Source organism: Camelus dromedarius, chromosome 27 (genome assembly GCF_036321535.1).
Source record: "Camelus dromedarius isolate mCamDro1 chromosome 27, mCamDro1.pat, whole genome shotgun sequence".
NCBI classification, from domain to species: Eukaryota; Metazoa; Chordata; class Mammalia; order Artiodactyla; family Camelidae; genus Camelus; species Camelus dromedarius.
In genome coordinates, this window is record NC_087462.1 from 24,973,614 (window position 1) to 24,994,851 (window position 21,238).

Sequence of the window (21,238 nt, forward strand, 5' to 3'; positions counted from 1 at the left end):
CCTCGTCTGAAAAGATTAAATGGAAAATTCTAGAAATAATTCATTAAATTTTAGACTGTGGGCCATTCTGAGTAGAGTGATGAAATTTTGTGCTCTCCTGCTCTGTTCCCCAGGGGACATGATTCACCCCTTTGTCCAGCATATCTGTGCTGTATACTCTGCACATCCTTTAGTCACTTAGTAGCCCTTTAGGTTATCAGGTCGGCTGTCTCAGAGTTTAAGTGCATGTTTTCATCTAACCCTTATTTTACTTAATAACAATCCCAAAGCGCAAGACTAGTGATGCTAGAAATTTGGAGATGCCTAAGAGAAGCTGTGAAGTGCTTTAAGTGAAAAGGGTGTACAGAGCTCAGGACGCCTGTGGTTTCAGGCTTTCCCTGTGGGTGGAGCCTCGTGGGGAAGGGCGGACTGCTGTACTTGGGGCACTTTGCAAGTGCACATCCTCTTGTCTGCTGATGCCCTTTCTCTTCCACCTATTGCCTGACTTTTATCCCTTATCCCTGCTAAAAATGAGTTGCTGTTGTTTGTTTGCTTTGTCTTTTTTTTTTTTTTTTTTGAAGGTGGGTAGGGTAATTAGGTTTTATTTATTTGTTTTTAATGGAGGTGCTAGGAATTGAACCCAGGACCTCATGAATGCTAAGGATGCCCTCTACCACTGAGCTCTACCCTCTACTCTACCTTCCCCCCAGCTGCTGTTATTGATGGGGATATGTCATATCCCTTAGTTATGTGGGGGTAAGTGAAATATTTGGTCTCAATTCTTCACTCTCTGGATCATATCACAAACCTACACACCCTTGCCATAGCTTCAAAGCAGGCAGAGTATACTTGCCCATTACTTGATTTGGAGCTTGGACATACGGCTTGCTTTGGCCAAAGAGATGTTAACGAGATAGATAAGAGGAAGTATGTATGTATGTATTTATGAGACAATAGTTTTAATTCAGAAAACAAAATCTTAGATAAAAATATGAAATATATGTGAACTACACATATATATGAGTAATTTTCCCAAAAAGTAAAGGGGGAAAAAAGAGCAGATGGAAAATAGAAAAGAAAATTGGAGGACCAGTGTGGGAGAATGAACATCTGAATAATAGAAGTTACTGGTAGAAGTGGGGAGGGTAATAGCTCAGTTGTAGAGTGCATGCTTAGCTGGGTTCAATCCCCAGTCCTTACATTAAAAAAAAAAAAAGGAAAAAAAAGTTCATTGGAAGAGAGAAATGATTTAAAAAATAATTTGAGGACTTAAGGGCATGAGTTGCCAGATTAAAAATGCACTGTTTGCCCAGCGCTGGGGAAGAAAATAGACCCAGGCCAGCCTTAAACTTTCTGAACATTGGGTTTAAAGAAAAGATTCTGCAAGCTTCCGGCGTGGAAAGGGTACTAGATCACAGGTACACAGTCAGAGTATCTTTGAACTTCATAGCAGCAAATAGGAATCAAGAAGACAGTGGTACAGTGCCTTCAGAATTCTGAAGGAAAATGATTGCCAACCTAGAATTCTGTACCTAGCCAAAGTATGCAGCAAGAATGAGTGTAGAATAAAGTCATTTTCAGAGATCAGAGATTTAAAAAAAAATTAACTGTCAGATATCCTTTCTCAAGAAGCTACTGCAAGAAATACTCCACCAAAATTGAAAGAATAAGTCAAGAAAAACTAAGCCATAAGATACAGAAAACAGGAGCTCCAACAGACAAAAAAGAAAAAAGGCAAGGGGTCACTTGAAGGAGAATGAAAAGTGCTCCCAGGACGACAGCTCTGCACCAGCACATACACTGTCATCACTGAGACCCCCAGTTCCATCAGGTCATCTTTTTAGCTGAGGACAGAACGCCCAGGAGGACTTGGTCCAGGTTCTCATCAGTACTTGGCTTGTGTTAATCATGTCTCTCCCTTCATGCTTTGCCGAGGACGCTCATGGAAGTTTTCAGCTTTTCCCTGAGGGCTGGAGGTAGGCCACGCTGGGCCCAAAAGCGAGAAGTACAGAGCAGTGCACTCCCGCTGACTGGACTTCTGGTGCCTGGTCTATGTGTGGCACGCCTTACTAGGTGCCCAACTGTGGAAAGTCCAGTGTTTCCTAAGACTCACTCGTGACCTTGCTTGCAACTTCCTCAGAAGGGGCCTTGTCAGTTTCCAGAGAAGCGGAAGTCAGACTGTGACCCGAGCCTGCTCCACTCACCTCCTCCTGGAGCCTCTGTCCAGCGAGGTCAGAGCTACTCTCTGTGCCCGGCTGGTGTTGGCTCGCCCTCCATTTTCACTGGTTTGTTGTTTGGGGATAGATGACGTGAGGGTGGTAGAATAATTAAGAGCAATTAACACAAAGTTAGGATATTAGTTATCTCTGGGGGTGTTGACGAGAAGAGGGGATGCAGGGGCCTCTGAGGAGAGCTTCTCAGACGTCATGTGCGTGTGACCCAAGTGCAGATTCTAATGCAGAGGGGGAGATGGAGATGCAGCATTTTTAACCCTCAGCCTTGGTGATGCTGGTTCTGTCCTGGGACCCTGTTTTGAGTGTCAAGGTTCTAAAGTGCTGGTGCTGTTGTTTCTTCCTTTGAGCAGTTGGTACACAGTGTTCATTTTAGTGTTACTCTCTGCACTGTTATCTGTGCATGTATGTGTGATACCTTCACAATGGAAGGAAATTAATTGCAAAGGAAAATATAAGAAGGAAGTATTGAGCAATAATTCTGGAGATGTAAACATGTCAAATCATAAAAGCCTTACGTACTGGGTTAGTCAGGGTTCTCTAGAGAAATAGAACCATTAGGAAACATGTATACATGGGAGGGGGAAGGGAGAGACTGATTTATTTATTGTAATGAATTGGCTCACGCGGTGATGGAGGCTGACAAGTCCCAAGATCTGTAGTTGGCAAACTGGAGGCCCAGGAGCCCCAGTGCTGCAGTGCCACAGTCCAAATGTCGGCACTCTGGAAACCCCACGAAGAGCCGATGTTGCGGTGTGAGTCCAAAGGCAGGAAAAAAATGACGTCTCAGCTCAAGCAATCAGTCCCCTGTTACTTAGACTTTTTGTTCTCTTCAGGGCCCCAGCTGATGGGATCCATCCAGATCCAAAGGGCTGTCTTCTTTACTCAGTCTGCTGATGCAAGTATTAACCTCATCCAGAAGCACCTTCACAGACACACCCAGAATAATGTTTGACGAAATATATGGGCCCCTGATGGCCCTGTCAAGTTGATGCACAGAATCAGCCATTGTCCATATCATGGCAAGAGGCCTGTACTTGATTCTCTCTGTGTACCATGGGGGACCAACTAAAGGATTTACATAATGGTAGACCATGAGTAAATGTATGCCTTAGAAAATCCTTGCAGTGGTATGGAGAGCAGATTGAGGGTGGGCTTGGACGTCAGAGAAACGACTGGCAGCAGGGAGACTAGCTAGGCAAGAAATGACAAGGAGGAGCTAGAAAGTGGCAGTGTGGGGACAGAGGCCAGATTCCAGAGATGCTGAGGTGGTAAAATGAACAGGATATATGGTGATTGAGCTGGACTTCAAGGTGGAGTAGGAGTTAGGGATGAATCAAGAGTTTCTGATATTCGAGATTCCATTTCCTGAGCCCAGATCAGGAGAGCCCCTGCCAGGCCAGGGGTTGCTAAAAAGTCGCATTTAGCCACATGGCCTCATTGGTGACCTTTGCCAGGGCAGCTACAGAGGAATGGCCGAGGGTGTCAGGTGTGGAGCTAAGCCGCAGCTCCAAATCTGCAGAGGTCTTGAGCTTTGGAGCCTAAGATGCACTCTTCGCGCTGCGCTGATACGTGTATAGTCTCTACCTCCGGTGGTCCGTTTCACCTTAAGGGAGGATAACCTTCTTACACTTTTTAAACATTTTTATTAGAAAGTTTAGAGTCTATGTCATAAGTTGGATTCTGTGGCACAGTTTGAGCACGTGTGTGCAGCCTGTATAAGTCATCATGTGGAGAGTTAATTTACGTGTGTTCTGTGTACACTACCAGCCTCTGGTATGGCAGCATTGAGCCACCCCTGGGAGCCATGAAGCTGCAGCTGGATGTTTGCAGCTCACACTCCGCAGTGTCCTCTACTGTGCCTTCGAGGATTAAGATGTGAGCAGCTGTCCCTCCCACGTTCACTCCGCACACGTGCATAGTCTGGCACTGCTTCTGAGCCACGGTTACTGCTGATCCCCTTCCTCTTTGCTCTCCTTACTCGCTTCAAGCTTTGGTTTCCTTCCCCCTGAAATGGTGATAACAACACCTGCTTTGCAGACTTGCTCTCCTAGCACAGAGTAGGTGCTTAATAAATGGGAGCTTTTACCTGTTTAGATTTCTTTTTTTATTGAAGTACGTTCAGTTTACGGAGTTGTGTCAGATTCTGGTGTACAGCATGTTTTAGTTCATACATATATTCATTTTCATATTGGAGATTTCTTTTTAAATGTTTGTTTTTGTTTGTTGTTTTTGATCTCCTTATTAACCCCTGTTAATCAGGTATGAGTTGGTTTGACAAACTAGCCAGTCCCAACCAACAGGCGGAATTTAGGGATCTGTTTCCTGAGCAGTGATGTCAAGTCCCATTCTGGTACTGGAAAGACAGAGGTGAATGAGGGAGTGACCCTGCCTTTGGAGCTGATAGAGACAGACAGGAAGACTGGCTGTCACTGTGCTATGGTGTTTGTGCTGCACCAGGGGATGACACGAAAAGCCAAGTCCACGGGCTGTCTATGGGAATTGAGGAAGACTTGAAGGTGGGCACTGTGTGCCCTCTGCTGTCAGGTGCAGGAGGGTGGCCTCGGAGCTCCCTGTGCTCGTGCCAGAACTGCTTTTCTCCTGCCCACCTCCATCCTGAACCCCACATGCCCACAGCCTCTCCCCGCCAGCAGCCTCAGAGTCCATCAGAACAGCGTCAGTGAACCCAGCCCCTCTGCTGCCACTTGTCACCACTCACTGTGCTTTAGCCACACGTGAGCCTGCCAGGGACATTCTTCTCTCAGAGGCCAAACCCCAGAAGCAGACCTCAGCAGCGCCACCTTCAGCATGCATCCAGAACTGGCCACCTCTGCTGCTGCCACCCCCATGTAAGCCATTGTTTTTACCTGGATTATTGCCTCCTGATTGGTCTCCGTGTTTGCCCTCGCCCTACTCTGCCCTGCTCTGATCGGCTCTCCGCCCGCCCAGCAGCCAGGACGATCTTGTTCCCCTGCTCAGGCCCCGCCACAGGTGTCTGTCTCGTGTGAGGTAAAACCAGCCCTTAGTCAGGGCCCACAGACCCTAGGCAGCCTGGCATTTCTGTCCCTCCCGCCCTCTCTTGCCCTCTTCCTTCCACCTGGATCCTCTGGCACCATCTCTTCAAGGACCACACCCCCCACCCCACCCCGGAACCAGCACCACTTGGGCACCCTCCCACTCAGCCTCTGCATACCGCTCTGCCCTAGACCTGGACCCGCCAGAGATGCTGGCATGGCTCACTCTCTCATCTTCTGCAGACTTTGGCTTAAACTTGTCACACTCAATGAGGCCTTTTCTGAGCACCTTTCTACAAATCATAAGCCCCACAAACTCCCTTTCTGTGCTTCATTTTCTTGGGAGCACAAGTCAGTAAGCATGTAGGCAGCAGGAGAGCAAGAGGTTTGTCTTGTTTGTCTGTTCCGTGCTGTGTCCCCGGGGCCCAGACAGTGGCTGGCTTGGTGAGCTCTCAGCAGATTCTGGTTGAATATACTGAATGAGATAATGAGAAGGAGTTTGGAGAAAGAGAAGGGGCAAGGTTGAGACTTAAGGGGCTTGTTGTGTTGAAGTTCAGCTTTCCTGCCGCCGCAGAGCAGGCTGTGAGGAGCCTCCTGCCAGAAGCAGGCAGCAGGTGTGGGCACTCCCTTTTGTCTTCGTGCTGTCCTGAAAACTTAGGTTAAAGGCTCATTTCTAGGGCTGTGCTGTCCAGCACTGTAGCCACCAGCTGCAGAAGGCTGTTAGGTGCTTGAGGTGTGTCTAGTCCAAATTGAATTGTGCCAAACGTGTGAAATACATACTGGACTTTGAAAACTGAGTACCAAAAAAGAATGCAAAATCTCTTTTTTAAAATAGTGATTACATTTGAAAAAGCAGTATTTTGTGTTAAATTATTAAAATTAGCTTCACCTGCTTTTTTTCCTACCTGTTGTTTTTTTTTCCACCTGCTTATTTTTAATGGAAGTACCTCTGGGGGATTTGTTAAAACTTTCCTGGGGCTAACCCTGAGTTTCTGACTCAGTGGGTCTCATTAACCCCAAATTAATGCCTGAGAATTTGCATTTCTAATAGGTTCCCAGGTGGTGCTGATGCTACTGGTCTGGGACTATGCTTTGAGAACCTCTGTTCTAAGGCAAAACAGACTGAAGTTATTTTTGAGGTGGGGAAGGGAAGAATTTGAAGGGGAAAAGTCTCAGATGAGGCAGGTCCAGAGGGAATAAGAAGGTGCAGCTGAAGGGAGTTAATCTTTGCAAGGAGAGATGTCTCCCTCTCAGAGAAGAGGGAGAAGGAAAAAGAGTTGGTAAATAAAGCCGCTGAGACGTTGTGAGGTGAAAAGAGGCACGTTTGAAGCAGTCACCCAGGTTGGACTCTGGGAAATGACTTGAGTCAGACAGACTTGTGTCCACAGCCTGGTTCAGCGCTCACTTTCTACTCTCTCTGAGCCTCAGTGTCTTGATCTTAAAACTGGGAATAATAGTTCAGCGCCGACCTCGTAGGTGGTCATGAAGATTACGTGAACTAGCACTGCCTTCATCACTGGGCAGAGAGCCCCTGAAACTGAAGGACAAATACTCCTGAGGCTAACGAGCAGTAGAATGACTGTGAAAGGGAGCGAGGGGGAAGGTGGGAGGGTGAAATCTGGAAATGTTCACTGGGGGCTTGTAACTTGCTGAGCATTGGGCCTGGCACTGAGGACGAAAAGGACAGGGCTCTTGCCCTCCACGGATGGAGGGAGATGCAGGGAAACAGATCAGTGAGTATTTACAATGTGACTGGCCCTGGAATACAAGTACTACGTACAAAGTTCTGTTAAAGATTATTCCCCCACTAGGGATGGAGTAAGGAACTTGACCGGGTGTGGGCTAAGTGGTCAGGGAAAAAATACTATAGAGGAGTTGATGTTTGAGCTAAAATCTTAAAGGTTAGTAGGAGGACGCCAGGCTAGAGGTATATTCTCAGTCCTGAAAGGAGTTCAGGGTTAAGGCCTCAAGGGAACAACAGCAGGGGGTTAAATGGAAAAATTTATTGAGATCAGACCAAACTGGTCTGTACATGGCCAGGTTAAGGAATTGGAACTTGATGTGTGAGTGAAGGGGAAATAAGGAATTTTAAATGGTTCAGATATGTGTTTTAGAGAGATCACATAGAAAACATCACACAGGGTGGGTTAGAACGAAGAGAGAGTAGAAGCCCATCAGCATAAAGTTACTTCAGTAATTTCGGTAAAAACAATAATAATGAGGAGTTGAACTAAGATGGATGTGGCATGGAGGGATCTCCCTGGAGAGAGATTTACAAAAAGGTACAGTCAGCAGAAATCAATGCCTGGTCATCTGAGAGGTCAAGGACTAAGCCGTGTACCAAGTCGGGGAGCAAGAGGGGAAGGGACAGATTTGGGGAGGAAGGCAAATAGCTGAGTTTGGAGGATCTCCTGTCTGACATCCTTGTGGAGATTACCAGTTTCCAGTTGTCTAGAGCACAGGGCAGAAGGCTGGGCACAAAGAGGATGATCCAGGAAATGTTCACTCAGTAAATATTTGAGTGCCTACTCTGTGCCAGGGTGTCAGGCTGTGGCTGAGGCCTTGCATGTGGATGGGGTTGCCTGAGGAGGTGACAGCAGTGAAAGGGACGAAGGCCCTGCAGGTGTCATCACTGAAGGAGGGACCTGCAAAGAATGGCCTTGGAAGCAGGAGCAGGTCCAGAGTGCTTGCATGGACCCTAAGGGAGGAAGACGTTGAGAGAAGGGGGAGTGGTCATCAGAGGTCAGTGCCTTAAAAAGGTCAAGTAGATACAGTTGAAAAAGCGTTCCTTGGATTTAAGAACTAGGAGGTCACCTTGGTGAGTATTACAGAGTAGAGGCTGGTCTTTGAAGCTCTGAAGGGAAGAGGATTAGCTGAACAGTAAGGACATTATCAGCTACTTAATAAGCAGCAGTGATGTGCCTCTCAGCCCCCCAGGAAGTGGCTCTCCTCCCCAGCCCCGCCCCTTCTTTTTTAGATGAGGAACCAGAGCTTCTCTGGATGTTTAGTAATTTGCCTGTGAACATACAAGTAGTTAAGCAACTAAAGCAGGATTCAAACCCAGCCTAGCCATGCTCTTAACACTGTGCTAAAAATAGTATGTAGAGCAGGACGAAGGTCAGAAGACGGGAGGTACTGAGCGTTTGTCAGGGGTGGGAGGAGCTGCTGAAGAGGGAGATGAGTGGCAAATAGAGAAAAATGTGGTAACTGAATGAGCAAGGACCTTGAAGAGGCTGGATGGAGTAGGGAACCCGGGGAAGGGCGTGGTTTTGGAAGGGCATGGCATCCCTTTTATATACACAGCCCCTAATTAAGTCAGAATTTCCCCATGAATGGGAAGGTCATGGTGGTCATGCTTTCAGTAGTTGTCATGATACATCTTTTTCATGTTCATATATTCCTGTGGTTGATTGCATTCATAGAATAGCAGATTTCCAGAGGATTTCAGAGAGATCTAGTCTAATCAACAATTAATTATCTGCTGTTCTTCAAGTGAGCTCAAGTATTATTCCAAAATAACCCATCTTTGACCCTTTCTGGCTACCAACCAGTCTCTCCCCCCCACTTTTTAAAAACAAATTTATTGAAATTTACATATCGTACAGTTCACTCATTTAAAGTGTACGGTTTGATGGGTTTTAGTATGCTTACGGAGTTGTGTAACCATCAGCACAATCAGTTTTAGAACATTTTATTACCCAAAAAAGATACCTCCTTCCCTTACCCCACTGACCCCCCTACTCCCTCCCTTCTGACCCTAGGCAACCACTAATCTACTTTGTCTCTGTATCTCCCTTTTTAAACTAAACTTGGAAAAGAACAATCCATCTTCTCTCTACTTACTCGCCTCCCGGTTACTTCTCAGAAGTCAAGGGTTTTTACTCCAGTCACTTCTGGAACTGCTCTGGGCAACAATATGGGTGATCCTTTAGTGCCCAGACACAATGGGCATGTTCACCTTTTATCTTTCTGGGCTTTTCTGACGCATTTACCTGGTCACTCGCCGTTGTGCTCCGTCTTCAGTATGGGCTCTTCCCCTGCCCTTAGCTGACTTCTCACTTATCCGGGTGGGTGGACCCGCTCACGGTTTCAGCTGCTGTTGACTGCCTTTCCATGGAACTCATAGTCAGTGCTGTTCACTGCCTCTTGGACATTGCCTGGCTGGTCCAGTCATCTCTTCATATCTAGAACTGAACGACCCCTTCCCCTGCCTCAGACCCTGCTTTTCCTTTGTTCTCTGTTGTACCCATGTGTGCAAATCAGGTAGAAACTCCTTTCTCCCTCACCCCCAATATAAAATCGGTCTCCAATATCTGCTGACCTTTCTTCCACCCTGAATCTGAAATCATCTCTTCTTCCCCACACCCATGGTCAGGTCCTCGTCTCTTTCATGGACTATCTCTGCAGTTTCCTGCTTGTGCACTCTGCCTGTAGCTTCCCACCCTGAAATCCATCTGCCACACAGTCATTATAGAGAGCTTATAAAAACACGAATCTGACCTCATCTGCTAAGGTCCTATTAAAATGACACTCAACACAACATCACCTATATTCACACCTCCTTCTGCCAAATTTGAATCTGATCAAGCCTCTAACTGCCAGTTTATGGGAAATACCAAGGATAGAAGAACTTATAAAGGACCCCATGGGGGCCTACAGTCAGCCAGCTAAGGAGGTGGGAAATTCTACAGGACAGTGACTAAGCATCCTGGACAAATAAATGGCAAAGGGAAAAAGGGAGAGAGGACTGTTACATATTGAAGGAGCCTTAAGAACATGTCACCCATGTATGTTTAATCCTGATTTGAATAGTCAGCTGTAACCACCGTTTGATTTTTTTTTATTAGTTTTTTTGGGGGGGTGGACAATTAGGTATATTTAGTCAGTTTTAGAGTGGTCCTGCGGTTGAACCCAGGACCTCGTGCATGCTAAGCATGTGCTCTACATATAGCTCTTGAGCTATACCTTCCCCCCTGATTTTTTTTTTAACATTCAGTAATGGTGTTACAGGGTTTTTTTTGTCTCTAACCTTCCATTGGGGAGTTTAATTCATTTACATTTACATAATGACTGATATATTTGAAGCTATTTCTGTTCTTTTGTGTTTAGTATTTGTTGGTTTATTATCCCCTTGCTTCTTCCTTTCTCTCCAGCTTTTGGGTAGATTGATGTTTTCTATGATCCTTTTGTTCTGACGCTGGTTCTAAAGCTAAAAACCACATTCTGTTATTTTGATAGTTAGCCATAAATTTTAAGATAAGCCCTTAACCTTAATTTTGTCTAACATGCTTTATTTAATTTTCACAAGTCTGTGGAATAGGTATTATTAGTCCCATCATATAAATGAAAGAAGTAAGTTTTAGAAAGCAAAGCATATTGCCCAAGATCTTGGGATTGACTAAGGTGGATTTTAAATAAGCTTTGTATTATTTGAAAGCCTGTATTAAAAAAAAAAAATTAACACCATGATGCTGCTTAAAAGCGATGAAGGTTCAGTTAACTAGACTCATCCTTTTGTGGACCATCTTTTTTGTAATGTTATCACATAGTTCATATCTGCCATCAGTTTGCTGTGCAACCTTCAGTGACACACATTCTGTCTCCAACCCTCAGTTTCCCCATCTATAAAGTGGCTTAATTATCCTTAATAACATTTTTAGGTCACATTTTTAAAGTTCTTGGAGGGTTCTTTTGTGATTCTTTTAAAGGGCTTTTTCTGTTTTAGCGATGCATGATGATTCCTAGGTTAGCCCAGGGAGCGTGGGTTGTGTGTGAATAAGAAGATGGGCTGTGTGTTGTTTCAGTTGGGCAGTGGGTACATGGGGGTCCTTACACTTTCTCTCCACTGTAATGTATGTTTGAAATTTCCTATAATTTATTATGTTTAGTTTTGTTTGAGAAAGATATTAATAACACTGATGGGATATAGGGCAATAATAAATAATCAAAAAAATTTTTAATTGTGGTAAAATAAATATCACATAAAAATTTACAGTCTTACCCACTATTAAGTGTACAGTTCAGTAGTATAAGGTACAGTCACATTGTGTGCCACCACATCACCATCCATCTCCAGAATTCTTTCATCTTGCAAAACTGAAGCACTATACCCACTAAACAGTCATTCCCCGTTTCCTCCTCTCCCCGTCCTCTGGTGTACTGTATTTTAAGTAACGTCTGCAGGTGCAGCTTTGATTCTAAACAGAATTCCAAATAATTTGCTGTTGTACCCACCAGATTACGGAAAATGTGAATAAAAATGTTTCTGCAAGACAAAAATTTCTGCTTTCTCTTTAGTGAGTTCGACTGCTTCAGGTACCTTATGAGTAGAATCATGCAGTGTTCGTCCTTTTATGACTGGTTTATTTCACTTAACAATGTCCTCAAGATTCACCCATGTTGTAGCATGTGTCCAAATTTCTTTCCTTTTTAATGCTGAGCAATATTCCACTGTGTGTGCATACCACATTTTGTTCATCCATTTATCTGTTGATGGACCCCTGGATTGCTTCTGCCTTTTGGCTGTTGTGTAGAATGCTACTGTGAGCATAGGTGTACAAATATCTATTCAAGTCCTTGCTTTCAGTTCTTTTGGAAATGGAATTCTTTTAGAAACAAAGTTGCTGGCTAATGTGGTAAATCTTTTAAAAAAAATTTTTTTTGAGGAACCACCATAGTGTTTCCATGGTGGCTGCACCACTTTGCATTCCTGCCAGTAGTGCACAAGGGTTCCAGTTTCTCTCTGTCCTTGTCAACACTTGTTCTTTTCTAGTTTTCTTTTATAGTAGCCATCCAATGAGTTTGAGGTGGTGACCATAAAGAATAATGTTTTAGGTGTGATAATGGCATTGTGATGTTGTACACATGCATGTATTTTTAAGAGTTCTTTAAAGAAAAGGATTTCTTACTTTTAGAGATACATACTGAATTTGTGGATTAAATGATATTATGCCTCAAGTTTATTTTTTAAATTATCCAGGTTTGGGGTGGAGGAGGGATAAATTAGGAGTTTGGGATTAACAAATACACATTACTATATGTAAAATAAACAACAAGGACCTACTGTACAGCACAGGGAAATACTCAATTTCTTATAACATAATGGAAAAGAATCTGAAAAGAAAAGATATTATATGTATGTATATGTATAACTGAATTACTTTGCTGTACATCTGAAACTAACATTGTAAATCAAATACACTTCAATAAAAAGTCAAATTAAAAAAAAATTATCCAGGTTTGGGAGGATGTGGGGGGTGGGGGAAGATAAGGATATAATCAAACCGAATGGCCAAACACTAATATTTGTATAAGTTGGATGTTGGGCATATTGGTCTTCATTATACCTTTCTCTCTAGTTTGTGTACTTTTTGAAATTTTCCACTAAATCACATTTTGGGACCATCAGAGTCCATTCCAGCCTCTCCCTTTTCAGCACTCCATTGTGCCCTTTGCACTTATGCAGCATTAAACTACTCATTGTTTTCTGCTTGCCTCCCTTTGTCCGCTGCCTCCCTCCATGACCGCTTCAGTGCTCTTTTGTATATCCCTGCCTTTGCCTCTCAGCCAGAGTGCTTCCCCCCTCACCCCCGCACCTTTTCCTGGATGACTTCTCTGCCCATTTAATACCTAACTCAGGTGTCCCCTTCTAGGAAGTCTGGCATGCCATCCCCACACTTTTCTGCCATCTCTTCTCTTAATACCTTCCGCAATATCTGGCCTGCCTTCATTGCTTCTCTGTTACATCCAGGTGTGAGGCAGAAACTGTGTCTTGTTTATCTTTTTATCCCCAGTGCTTAGTGCTCTGCCTATAATATAGTTAAAAACCTAGTGAATATCTGAACTTACCATTATTTTGCGCACAGCCTGTGTAGGGCAGTGTCTGACACATAGGATCTCGGTGAATGAGCATGACATGAACCCATGAGGGCACCTCCCTGTACAGGGCAATGATCAGTAGTAACAGGAGAGCAGTCTGGACCTTTAAAGCTGAGTGGAACTGTAGGTCATCTTACCCAGGATCTTCATTTTATAGGACATGAAAGCAGATCCTAGAAGGATTGCATCTTAACTGAGATCACACAGCCAGTTAGCAGGATTTGCTTTGTTTTCATGTGGGCCATTCAACATTCTGAGCCTAACGTGGCTTCTGAAATAGGTTTTTCTGTAGCAAAGAGAGTGTATGGACTGCCTGCCAAGCACAAGAACCAATCTGTTTTGCAGTTTTGATTCTCAATATATACAGTGTGAATTTTAACTTTCTGCTTTATAATCATGCAGGAAGAGATTACATTACTTTTTAAAAAGTTTTCTCTCAAAAGGATGATAGTAATATGCTAAAATGACATAGAACTGTACACACACATTCTGCCCATATCTTCTACCTGGCTAATACTTTGCTATAATATATAAAGTAGAGCTGCTGGGGGAAACTGGGTGAAGGGTACACAGGTCCTTCTTACTCACTTTGCAACTTCCTATGATGTAATTCTTTCAGAATAAGAAGGTGGTTGTTTTTTTTTTAAGGTAATGGTAAAAATGTCTAGGCACGAAACCATAAAGTTTTCTGGAAAGTAAACTTGTCAGAACTTGCCGCTTTCAGCACGTCCTTGTCGGTGGCTTCAGTGGCAGGGGTGGTGCTCACAGAGCTGCTAGTGCTCCCGGTGCTTCTAAGTCCGTGACAATGCCAGACTGTTCAGACAGGTATTGTCTTAAGAGTGGGAATTTTAATGGCAGATTACGGAAGGCTCTGTGACACTTTCTCTTTAAATATTTTACGAAGAATTGCTCGTGGCTTTGATGTGTGAGACCCCTCATAGCACAGCCCGTTTTTCTGGTAGCATCTTCATGGACGGGGCTCTTGGTGCTTGGTCTCAGGGAGGTTCTCCTTAGAGTGTGAAACTCTGACTCACTCCCTGCTGCTTGTATTTCACATCAGACTGCTCTTCAGCTTCACAGGTGCAGGTGGGACTAACTTGGGCTCTGTCTCATCTGCCCTGGAGAAGGGCAGGGCTGTGGGGGTCTGGACTTTCATCTGCTGTGGAAACAGGAATGACGATACTCATCTTCCGGGTACCTCTGATGGTCAAGTGAGATTTTAAAGCAGTGGGGATTTAGTAAGTATAGGTGCTGAGTGGTCCAAGAGGCGCCCTAAGGAAGTAATGACTTGTCCTTGTAGCATTTGGCTCGAATTTGTGTCTTATCAAAGTTGCAACTTTGGACTTCACAGATTTTTTCCTCAAATCATTGAAATCTTGAATATTGCATGAAAATAGATCCACTTTACCTGGAGAAGGTCTTTTCTAATAGCAGCCAGCATTCCTGAGGGGCCTCTCTGTACATATAGGTTGTTGGAAGAGCTCATGGAAAGAAGTGAGCATGGTATGAGGTTGAAATTACCAGTATTTAACTCCTGTCACCTTAAAAAGCTAGGTGACTTTATTTGTTTCAACCTGCACTTCTGAGATGTTCCAATGAGCCATACCACTGGAGTGCAACGTGGATGTGGCTGGAGCTGGTGGGGAGTTAAGCTGGTGCTAGAGCCTGAAGGACAGCTCAGGATTATGGAGACTGAGGGCAGTGAGGTACAGAATCAGACTTGCCCTTCAGCACAGTCATTCTGATCAAAGTACAGAGTATCAGTGAGGGTGGGGCTGCAACAAGACTAGCTTTAGACATGATGAAAGTAATTCAGGCAAGAGGAATGGGTGTTAGTGAATGCAGAGCATTGTGGATTCAGGGAATGGTAGGGAGGGGGACTCAGCAGGCCCGGGGTACTGACGGGGATGCAGGGAGTAGAGGAGGAGGGGCAAGAGCGGCCTGCTGGTTTCTGATAGGACGGATAGCAGTGACGGTCTCTTAGGCACGGAGGCAAGGAGAGCAAGACTGGGGGGAGGCTGCTTCAGGTTTGGACAGACTTCGTCTGAGTGATGTGTAGTGTGCCCCAGTAGAGCACACCAGCTAGGTAGTTGGAGAGACTGGAGTCTGATGCTCTGTGGACATGGGTGGGTTAGAGGTAGCACTCCATAAATATCTGTGAACGAACGTGCTAGGCATTGTTCTAGGTGTGGGGTCTCTGCTTCTCATTCTAATGGGGAGAGCTGGGCCCACTCAAATTAGTGCCTGAATGTGGGAATTAAGGAGATAGGATCAAGAGTGACTGTGCGGAAGGAGCAGGTGAGCTGATGATGACTGAGGAGATCAGGGGCCTGAATTAGGAGACGAGCTACCCCTGACGTCAAGAGGGAGAAGTGTTCTGGGCAAAGGCTCTGAGGCAGGAGGGAGCGGGCACATTTGAGAAACTATCAAAAGGCCATGTGACTTGGACATGGTGCGCAGTAGGGATGGCCTGTGAAAGGAGGCAGGCACTTGCCCCTGGGCAGTGGGATTTATTCTGAATGTGATGTTCTATAATAAGAATTTGAAGACATGGGAACGTATGTAGAATGAAAAAGGGAGAAGACTCATGTTTATTTGAAGGGGAAACCTATCTCAAGGAGACTGAGAAGAAACAATTAGAAAAGAAGAGAAAGCAAGATGATATGGTAAAGAACTATGAGGAAAAAGAACTTTAAAGGTGGAGGGAGTTGTTAGTGGCAGGTGATAGAGGAGGGAGAGAGGGGAAGGGGAAGACTGAGAACGTAGCCGGCTTCGGAGAAAGCAGTCCCCCTAAGTCGTCCCTGTCCCTTACCTTCCTCACGTCCAACATCCAGTCGGTTCCTGGAAGGTGGACCAGAATGCTGACTGTCAGGGCTAGGGGTGGGTGTTTGGAGAGCAGGGGGAGCCGCACGTGCCCAGTGAGGAGGGCAGGAAGCGCCGGTGCATAAGGAGCATTGACGAGAGAGCTCCCTGTGTTCAACAGCCACACCTGTGTGCTAACTCAGAGTGGAAGGACTCTGATTTGGGGGATTCTGACCACAAAGCACATTGGAATTTCATTGGTGGTTGGTGGGAGAGGGAGGAAGTAGAGACGTGGTGAGGGACTGTCCCATAAGGCTAGTGGGTGGGTAGGGACAGGATGCTGCTTTGGTACCCATAGGGTGTGGCAACTCCAGCTTGACTCGGCCCCCTCTCCCAGAACTGAAGATGGTGTGCGGCCCAGGCTGGAGGAGGAGTCAGGCCTGTGGGGTGCATTGGTGGAAGACTGCCTGCGTGAGCATGCAGGGCCTCCAGTTCACCATCAGGCATGCAGTGTTCTTCAGCAAAACCCTCTTGTGAAGGAATGAGCACCAGATCACGTTATCCCAGAACTGGATCCTCCTCGTGCACCAGCAGACTGCTCCTGTAGTTACAACAGGAACCTCTGAACTGGGTAGCCAGGAGTACCAGCCCTCTGAGGGCAAGCACGTGTAACTATACATGGCAGCCAGGCTTGTATGCTTTATAGCTCTCACTGCATTCGTTCTTAAATAACTTATAATCTGTTCAGACCATTTTCCCATCTCTGTTACACATTTCTGGAGGGAAAGGTCCATGGTTTACTCATCTTTGCCCTCTACAGTGCCCTACATCAGGCATTCTTGCAAATAACTCAAGGCTTAAAAATGCCAGGGCCACCGCATTCCACACTCCCCAACCCCGCCTACTTCATTCCAGTTAAATTTTGTTGAGAAAATGACCTGGTGTTTCCTTTGGCTAAAAGCAATTGGTATTGCAAAATTAAGTTGTTACTTTGGAACTTGTCTGCAGCTGTTTGCGTGTGAACATTGAAAGAGGGAGTGGTAGCTTTTATAATCGTCAGGGCAGAGAAGGACTCGGCTTCTAATGTGGGACAACCAGCTGACTCACTGAGTGCCTTGACCTCTTAGCTTTCCATCTTCCCTGAGGACAGTAGGAAAGTGAGCTCTCAGGTTTGCAGAGAGCCCAAACCTAACACTGGGGAACACATGATTTTTCCAAAAAGAAAATATAAAAGAATACAAATCCAAGAAAAATTAGCAACTTACTTTGATTTTCTTCTGACCAGTTAAATGGATATGAATTTACCTTCCCCAAAGGAAACTCAAACAATAGATCTTGTAAAAGGTCCGTTTTAGGATTATTTGTCCTTCCCCCTCTCACCCCTAGGTGGCGTCAGGAAGCAGAAGAACCTACAGGAGCGTAAGCTCCGGTCCTCTTGAAGGGGCTGTGTTCTTGAGGGTCTGGATTTGGGATCGTGGTTCGCTTATTCCTCTGCCCTACAGTTCCATATATCCAGCATTCCTAAGTTTTTCTGAGCTAACTTGGGTACCCAGATATGGATTTAAAGAAATACTTCCTCAGCCAGGATTTACAGACTGCTGTGCAGTCAGCTTTAACGGATAAGAATTAAGAAAGTCTTGAAGGAAGAGGGAGATGAATGCATTAAAGCTGAAACTCAGAGGTTGATGAAACTGCCCTCCTGGTTTTCTTGCACTTTGTTCCCAGCAAGCAGTTTGCTGCTGACAGTTGGTGCCTCCTGCGCCCCCTGCCTCCCCATCAGGTACTCCTGTAGTCAGGCTCCCAGGGTGGGTGTGATGGGTCGTTGTGGCCCTTCTCTGCAGCAGAGTGCTGCGTGCTGCTCCCCGACTCCTCTGAAACTTATTTAAATCTGGTAAGTAAAGCTGTTGTTTGGAGCTGTGTAAATAGCACAGTATAGATGCTTAGGGCTAGTGGGAGAGGGGAGGAGAGGGTGGAACTGGGAGTGAGGAGTGAAGGACGGAAATGTAACAGAACTAAACATAGGAAAGGAGCACCCATGTTTAGAGGCTGAGTGTAGGTGCCTCTGTTAGTGGAGGAGTTGTGTCCTGACAGCCGAAAACAAGGCTAGGGAAACTGGAAAGATACCACCTTCTCCCTTCCCACTCCCAGTGTCATGTTCTCCCCATGAAACCCCCGCCCTAAACTCTCCAGGTGCTCATTGCTCTACTGCTTGCATAGGGCACTTGTCTTATTCTGTAAACATGTCCGTGTATGTCTCGTGTCCTAGAAGACTGGAAACCCATGATGAGCAGGGACCCCCTCATTTGTCTTGATGTTCCCATAGCACTTGCCCCTGACACACAGTAGACTGTTAATAAGGTTAGTTGAATGAACATGGGGAGGTGAGTATCGGTGCCAGACAGACCTGACTGTGTTCAAATAAATGGTCTTCTAAGAAGTGGTAGGGTTTGTCAGGGCCGGTGCTTGGGTGCAGGGGATGAGGAGATGCTCAGGGTTGGTGAGGAGGAGAATGAGACAAAAGACAGAGGCCGGTAAGGCATGTGAGGAAGCAGCCCAGCCTGGAGAGAAGGGGTGGAGCCGGGTAAGGGCGCCTGGAAAGGCTGGAAAATGCCTGTGCACCAAGATGGAGGCCTGGGGCTTGCGGTCAGCCCCCAACAAGGCCTGAGAAAGAGCCTGTACTGGCCAGGTCTCCTTCAGCTGAGGGCAGCAGAAATCCACGTTAAACAGGTTTAAACACAAGGAAGGGTTCCCAAAAGTGGAAAGTCCAGAGGAACAGGCTGGTCTCGGGTATAACCTAGATCCGGGGTTCTAATGATGTCCTCAAGAATGTATGTGCATCCTCTGCTCTTCCTCGTCGCCTCCTTCCTCTGGCACCCTCAGATTAGATGACGCTGGGCAGCTGCAGAAGTCCAGGGACTGATGCGCTGACTGCAGGGAGGCTGCTTTCCCACAGCTGAGGTAATCCCGACTCAGGCAGGGACACGGGCCCCAGGGGAGGGAGAGCCCTGGAGAGAAGATGGGGGTGTGTTCCCGGAAATGGGGTGTGTAAACTGGGCAAGCAAAACTGACAGGAGGGCACTTCAGGAATACAGGCCCCTGGCTCATGTCACCGTTGGAAGCAGGGGGACCTGATACATAGTGTTGTGCACGTCAGTCACTCTTTTTCCTGTTTCTCAGCATCTCCATGACACGGTGAAGAGGAATCTCGATAGCGCCACCTCCCCTCAGAATGGTGAGCAGCAGAATGGCTATGGGGACCTCTTTCCTGGACACAAGAAGACGCGCCGCGAGGCCCCTCTTGGAGTAGCTGTCTCTTCCAATGGCCTGCCTCCAGCTTCCCCTCTTGGTCAGCCGGACAAGCCTGGCGCAGAGGCCCTGCAGGCCGGTGGGAAGCACTCACTAGGGCTGGACTCCATCAGCAAGAAGTGTGTGGCAGACTCGAGCCTCCACCTGAATGGAGGCGGTAACCCCGGTGAGTCCCTTCCCCTGAGCCTGAGCAGAGAGCTGAAGCAGGAGCCTGTGGACGACCTGCCCTGCATGATCTCGGGGGCCGGAGGCTCCATATCTCAGAGCAACCTCATGCCTGACCTCAACCTCAACGAGCAGGAGTGGAAGGAGCTCATCGAGGAGCTGAACAGGTCAGTGCCCGACGAAGACATGAAGGATCTGTTTACTGAGGACTTTGAGGAGAAGAAGGACCCAGAGTCTTCTGGCTCTGCTACACAGACCCCCTTGGCACAGGACATTAACATTAAGACGGAATTCTCTCCAGCAGCCTTTGAACAAGAACAGTTAGGCTCTCCTCAAGTGAGGGCTGGGTCTGCAGGACAGACCTTCCTGGGGCCGTCATCTGGCCCTGTGAGCACAGATTCACCCAGCCTAGGGGGCTCCCAGCCCCTGTTCCACACCTCTGGTCAGCCTGGGGTGGACAGTCCCAGTCCCAGCCTGATGCCGGCGTCAGCCCAGGCCCAGAGCGCACAGAGAGCCCTCTCTGGTGTGGTATTGCCGAGCCAGGGCCCAGGAGGGGGCTCAGAGCTGTCCTCTGCCCATCAGCTCCAGCAGATCGCTGCCAAGCAGAAACGCGAGCAGATGCTCCAGAACCCACAGCAGGCTGCCCCAGCACCAGCCCCAGGCCAGATGTCCACGTGGCAGCAGACAAGCTCCTCCCACAGTCCCTTACATGTCCCTTATCCCATGGAGAAGCCTGCCAGCCCTCAGGGCTACAAGCAGGACTTCACCAGCTCCAAACTGCTCATGATGCCAAGTGTGAACAAGAGCTCCCCTCGGCCCGGAGGCCCCTACCTCCAGCCCAGCCGTGCGAGCCTGCTGAGTCACCAGCCACCAAGCAGCTTGAGTCAGAGTGCCGTGGCTAGCCCAGGCTCAGTGCTGGACTACGGCAACACCAAACCCCTCTCTCACTACAAAGCGGACTGTGGGCAAGGTGGCCCGGGGGCCGGCCAGAGCAAGCCAGCCCTGATGGCTTATCTTCCCCAGCAGCTGCCTCATCTGAACAACGAGCAAAACTCCTTATTTCTGATGAAACCAAAGCCGGGAAATATGCCCTTCCGATCGCTGGTTCCACCTACCCAGGTGAGCAGGGCTTTGCTCTGTGTACTATGCTTCCACGTCCATCACGTGGGTACCAGGTCCCCGGTAGCTGGAGAGCAAAGGGAGGGAGGGGGCAGCTACTCTTGTCCTTTGACTCCCTTGGGAGTGAAAATTAGTGAAGCAAACCAGGTAAAGATCACATGGAATGTGCTTCTCAGAGGCTCTGTTTGTTTTTTGTTTTTTGTTTTAATTTAAACCACCTGTCAAATCTGTATGTTCAAAATACCGTAAGCTTCAGTAAACTTACAACATTCGGGTGAGTGCTGCTCCCTAACACATTTGAACTCCATGGTATTTAGTCCAGATGCTCCAGCTCAGCAGAGTTACGTGGCTCTGTAGGGTGGAGAATGATTGTCATTTTTTATCATGATCATTATGTGCATTTCTGCTCATGTTCCAATGTGTTCTGAAATGTCTGCTCCCTGGCTGGAAGCGTTCTTATGTAAGGCCAAGGCTTGTAGAGCAGACAGACGCAGAGTGTTCTCCAACTTCCTCACAGTTAGAGGGGAGTGCGCTTGCTTTTCTCACTGCGCAGTGTGTCCTGGACTGCCTTCACGCCCGCACTGCAGACCCCCGATGCCTAACAGCTGTGCCACGTGCAGCTGGGTGGGTGTCCTGCATTACTGTCCCCTTTGAGTACCTTTATGTGTGCCCTTGTGTATTTGTAGCACTCTGCAAGTTTAAAAATTAAACATTAAAAAACTCAGTGCTAATAATACTGTGAGG

General features: G+C 46.7%; 1 protein-coding gene across 2 annotated transcripts in view; it reads left to right on the forward strand.

Moving 5' to 3' along the window:
* Positions 1-21,238, forward strand: part of MAML1 (mastermind like transcriptional coactivator 1) — a 41,270-nt gene that overhangs the window by 10,776 nt on the left and 9,256 nt on the right. For both annotated transcript variants that reach the window (XM_031438027.2, XM_064480169.1), the window contains exon 2: positions 19,082-20,494. In XM_031438027.2, the coding sequence (XP_031293887.2) occupies positions 19,082-20,494 (1,413 nt within the window). The remainder of the gene's footprint in view (positions 1-19,081; positions 20,495-21,238) is intronic.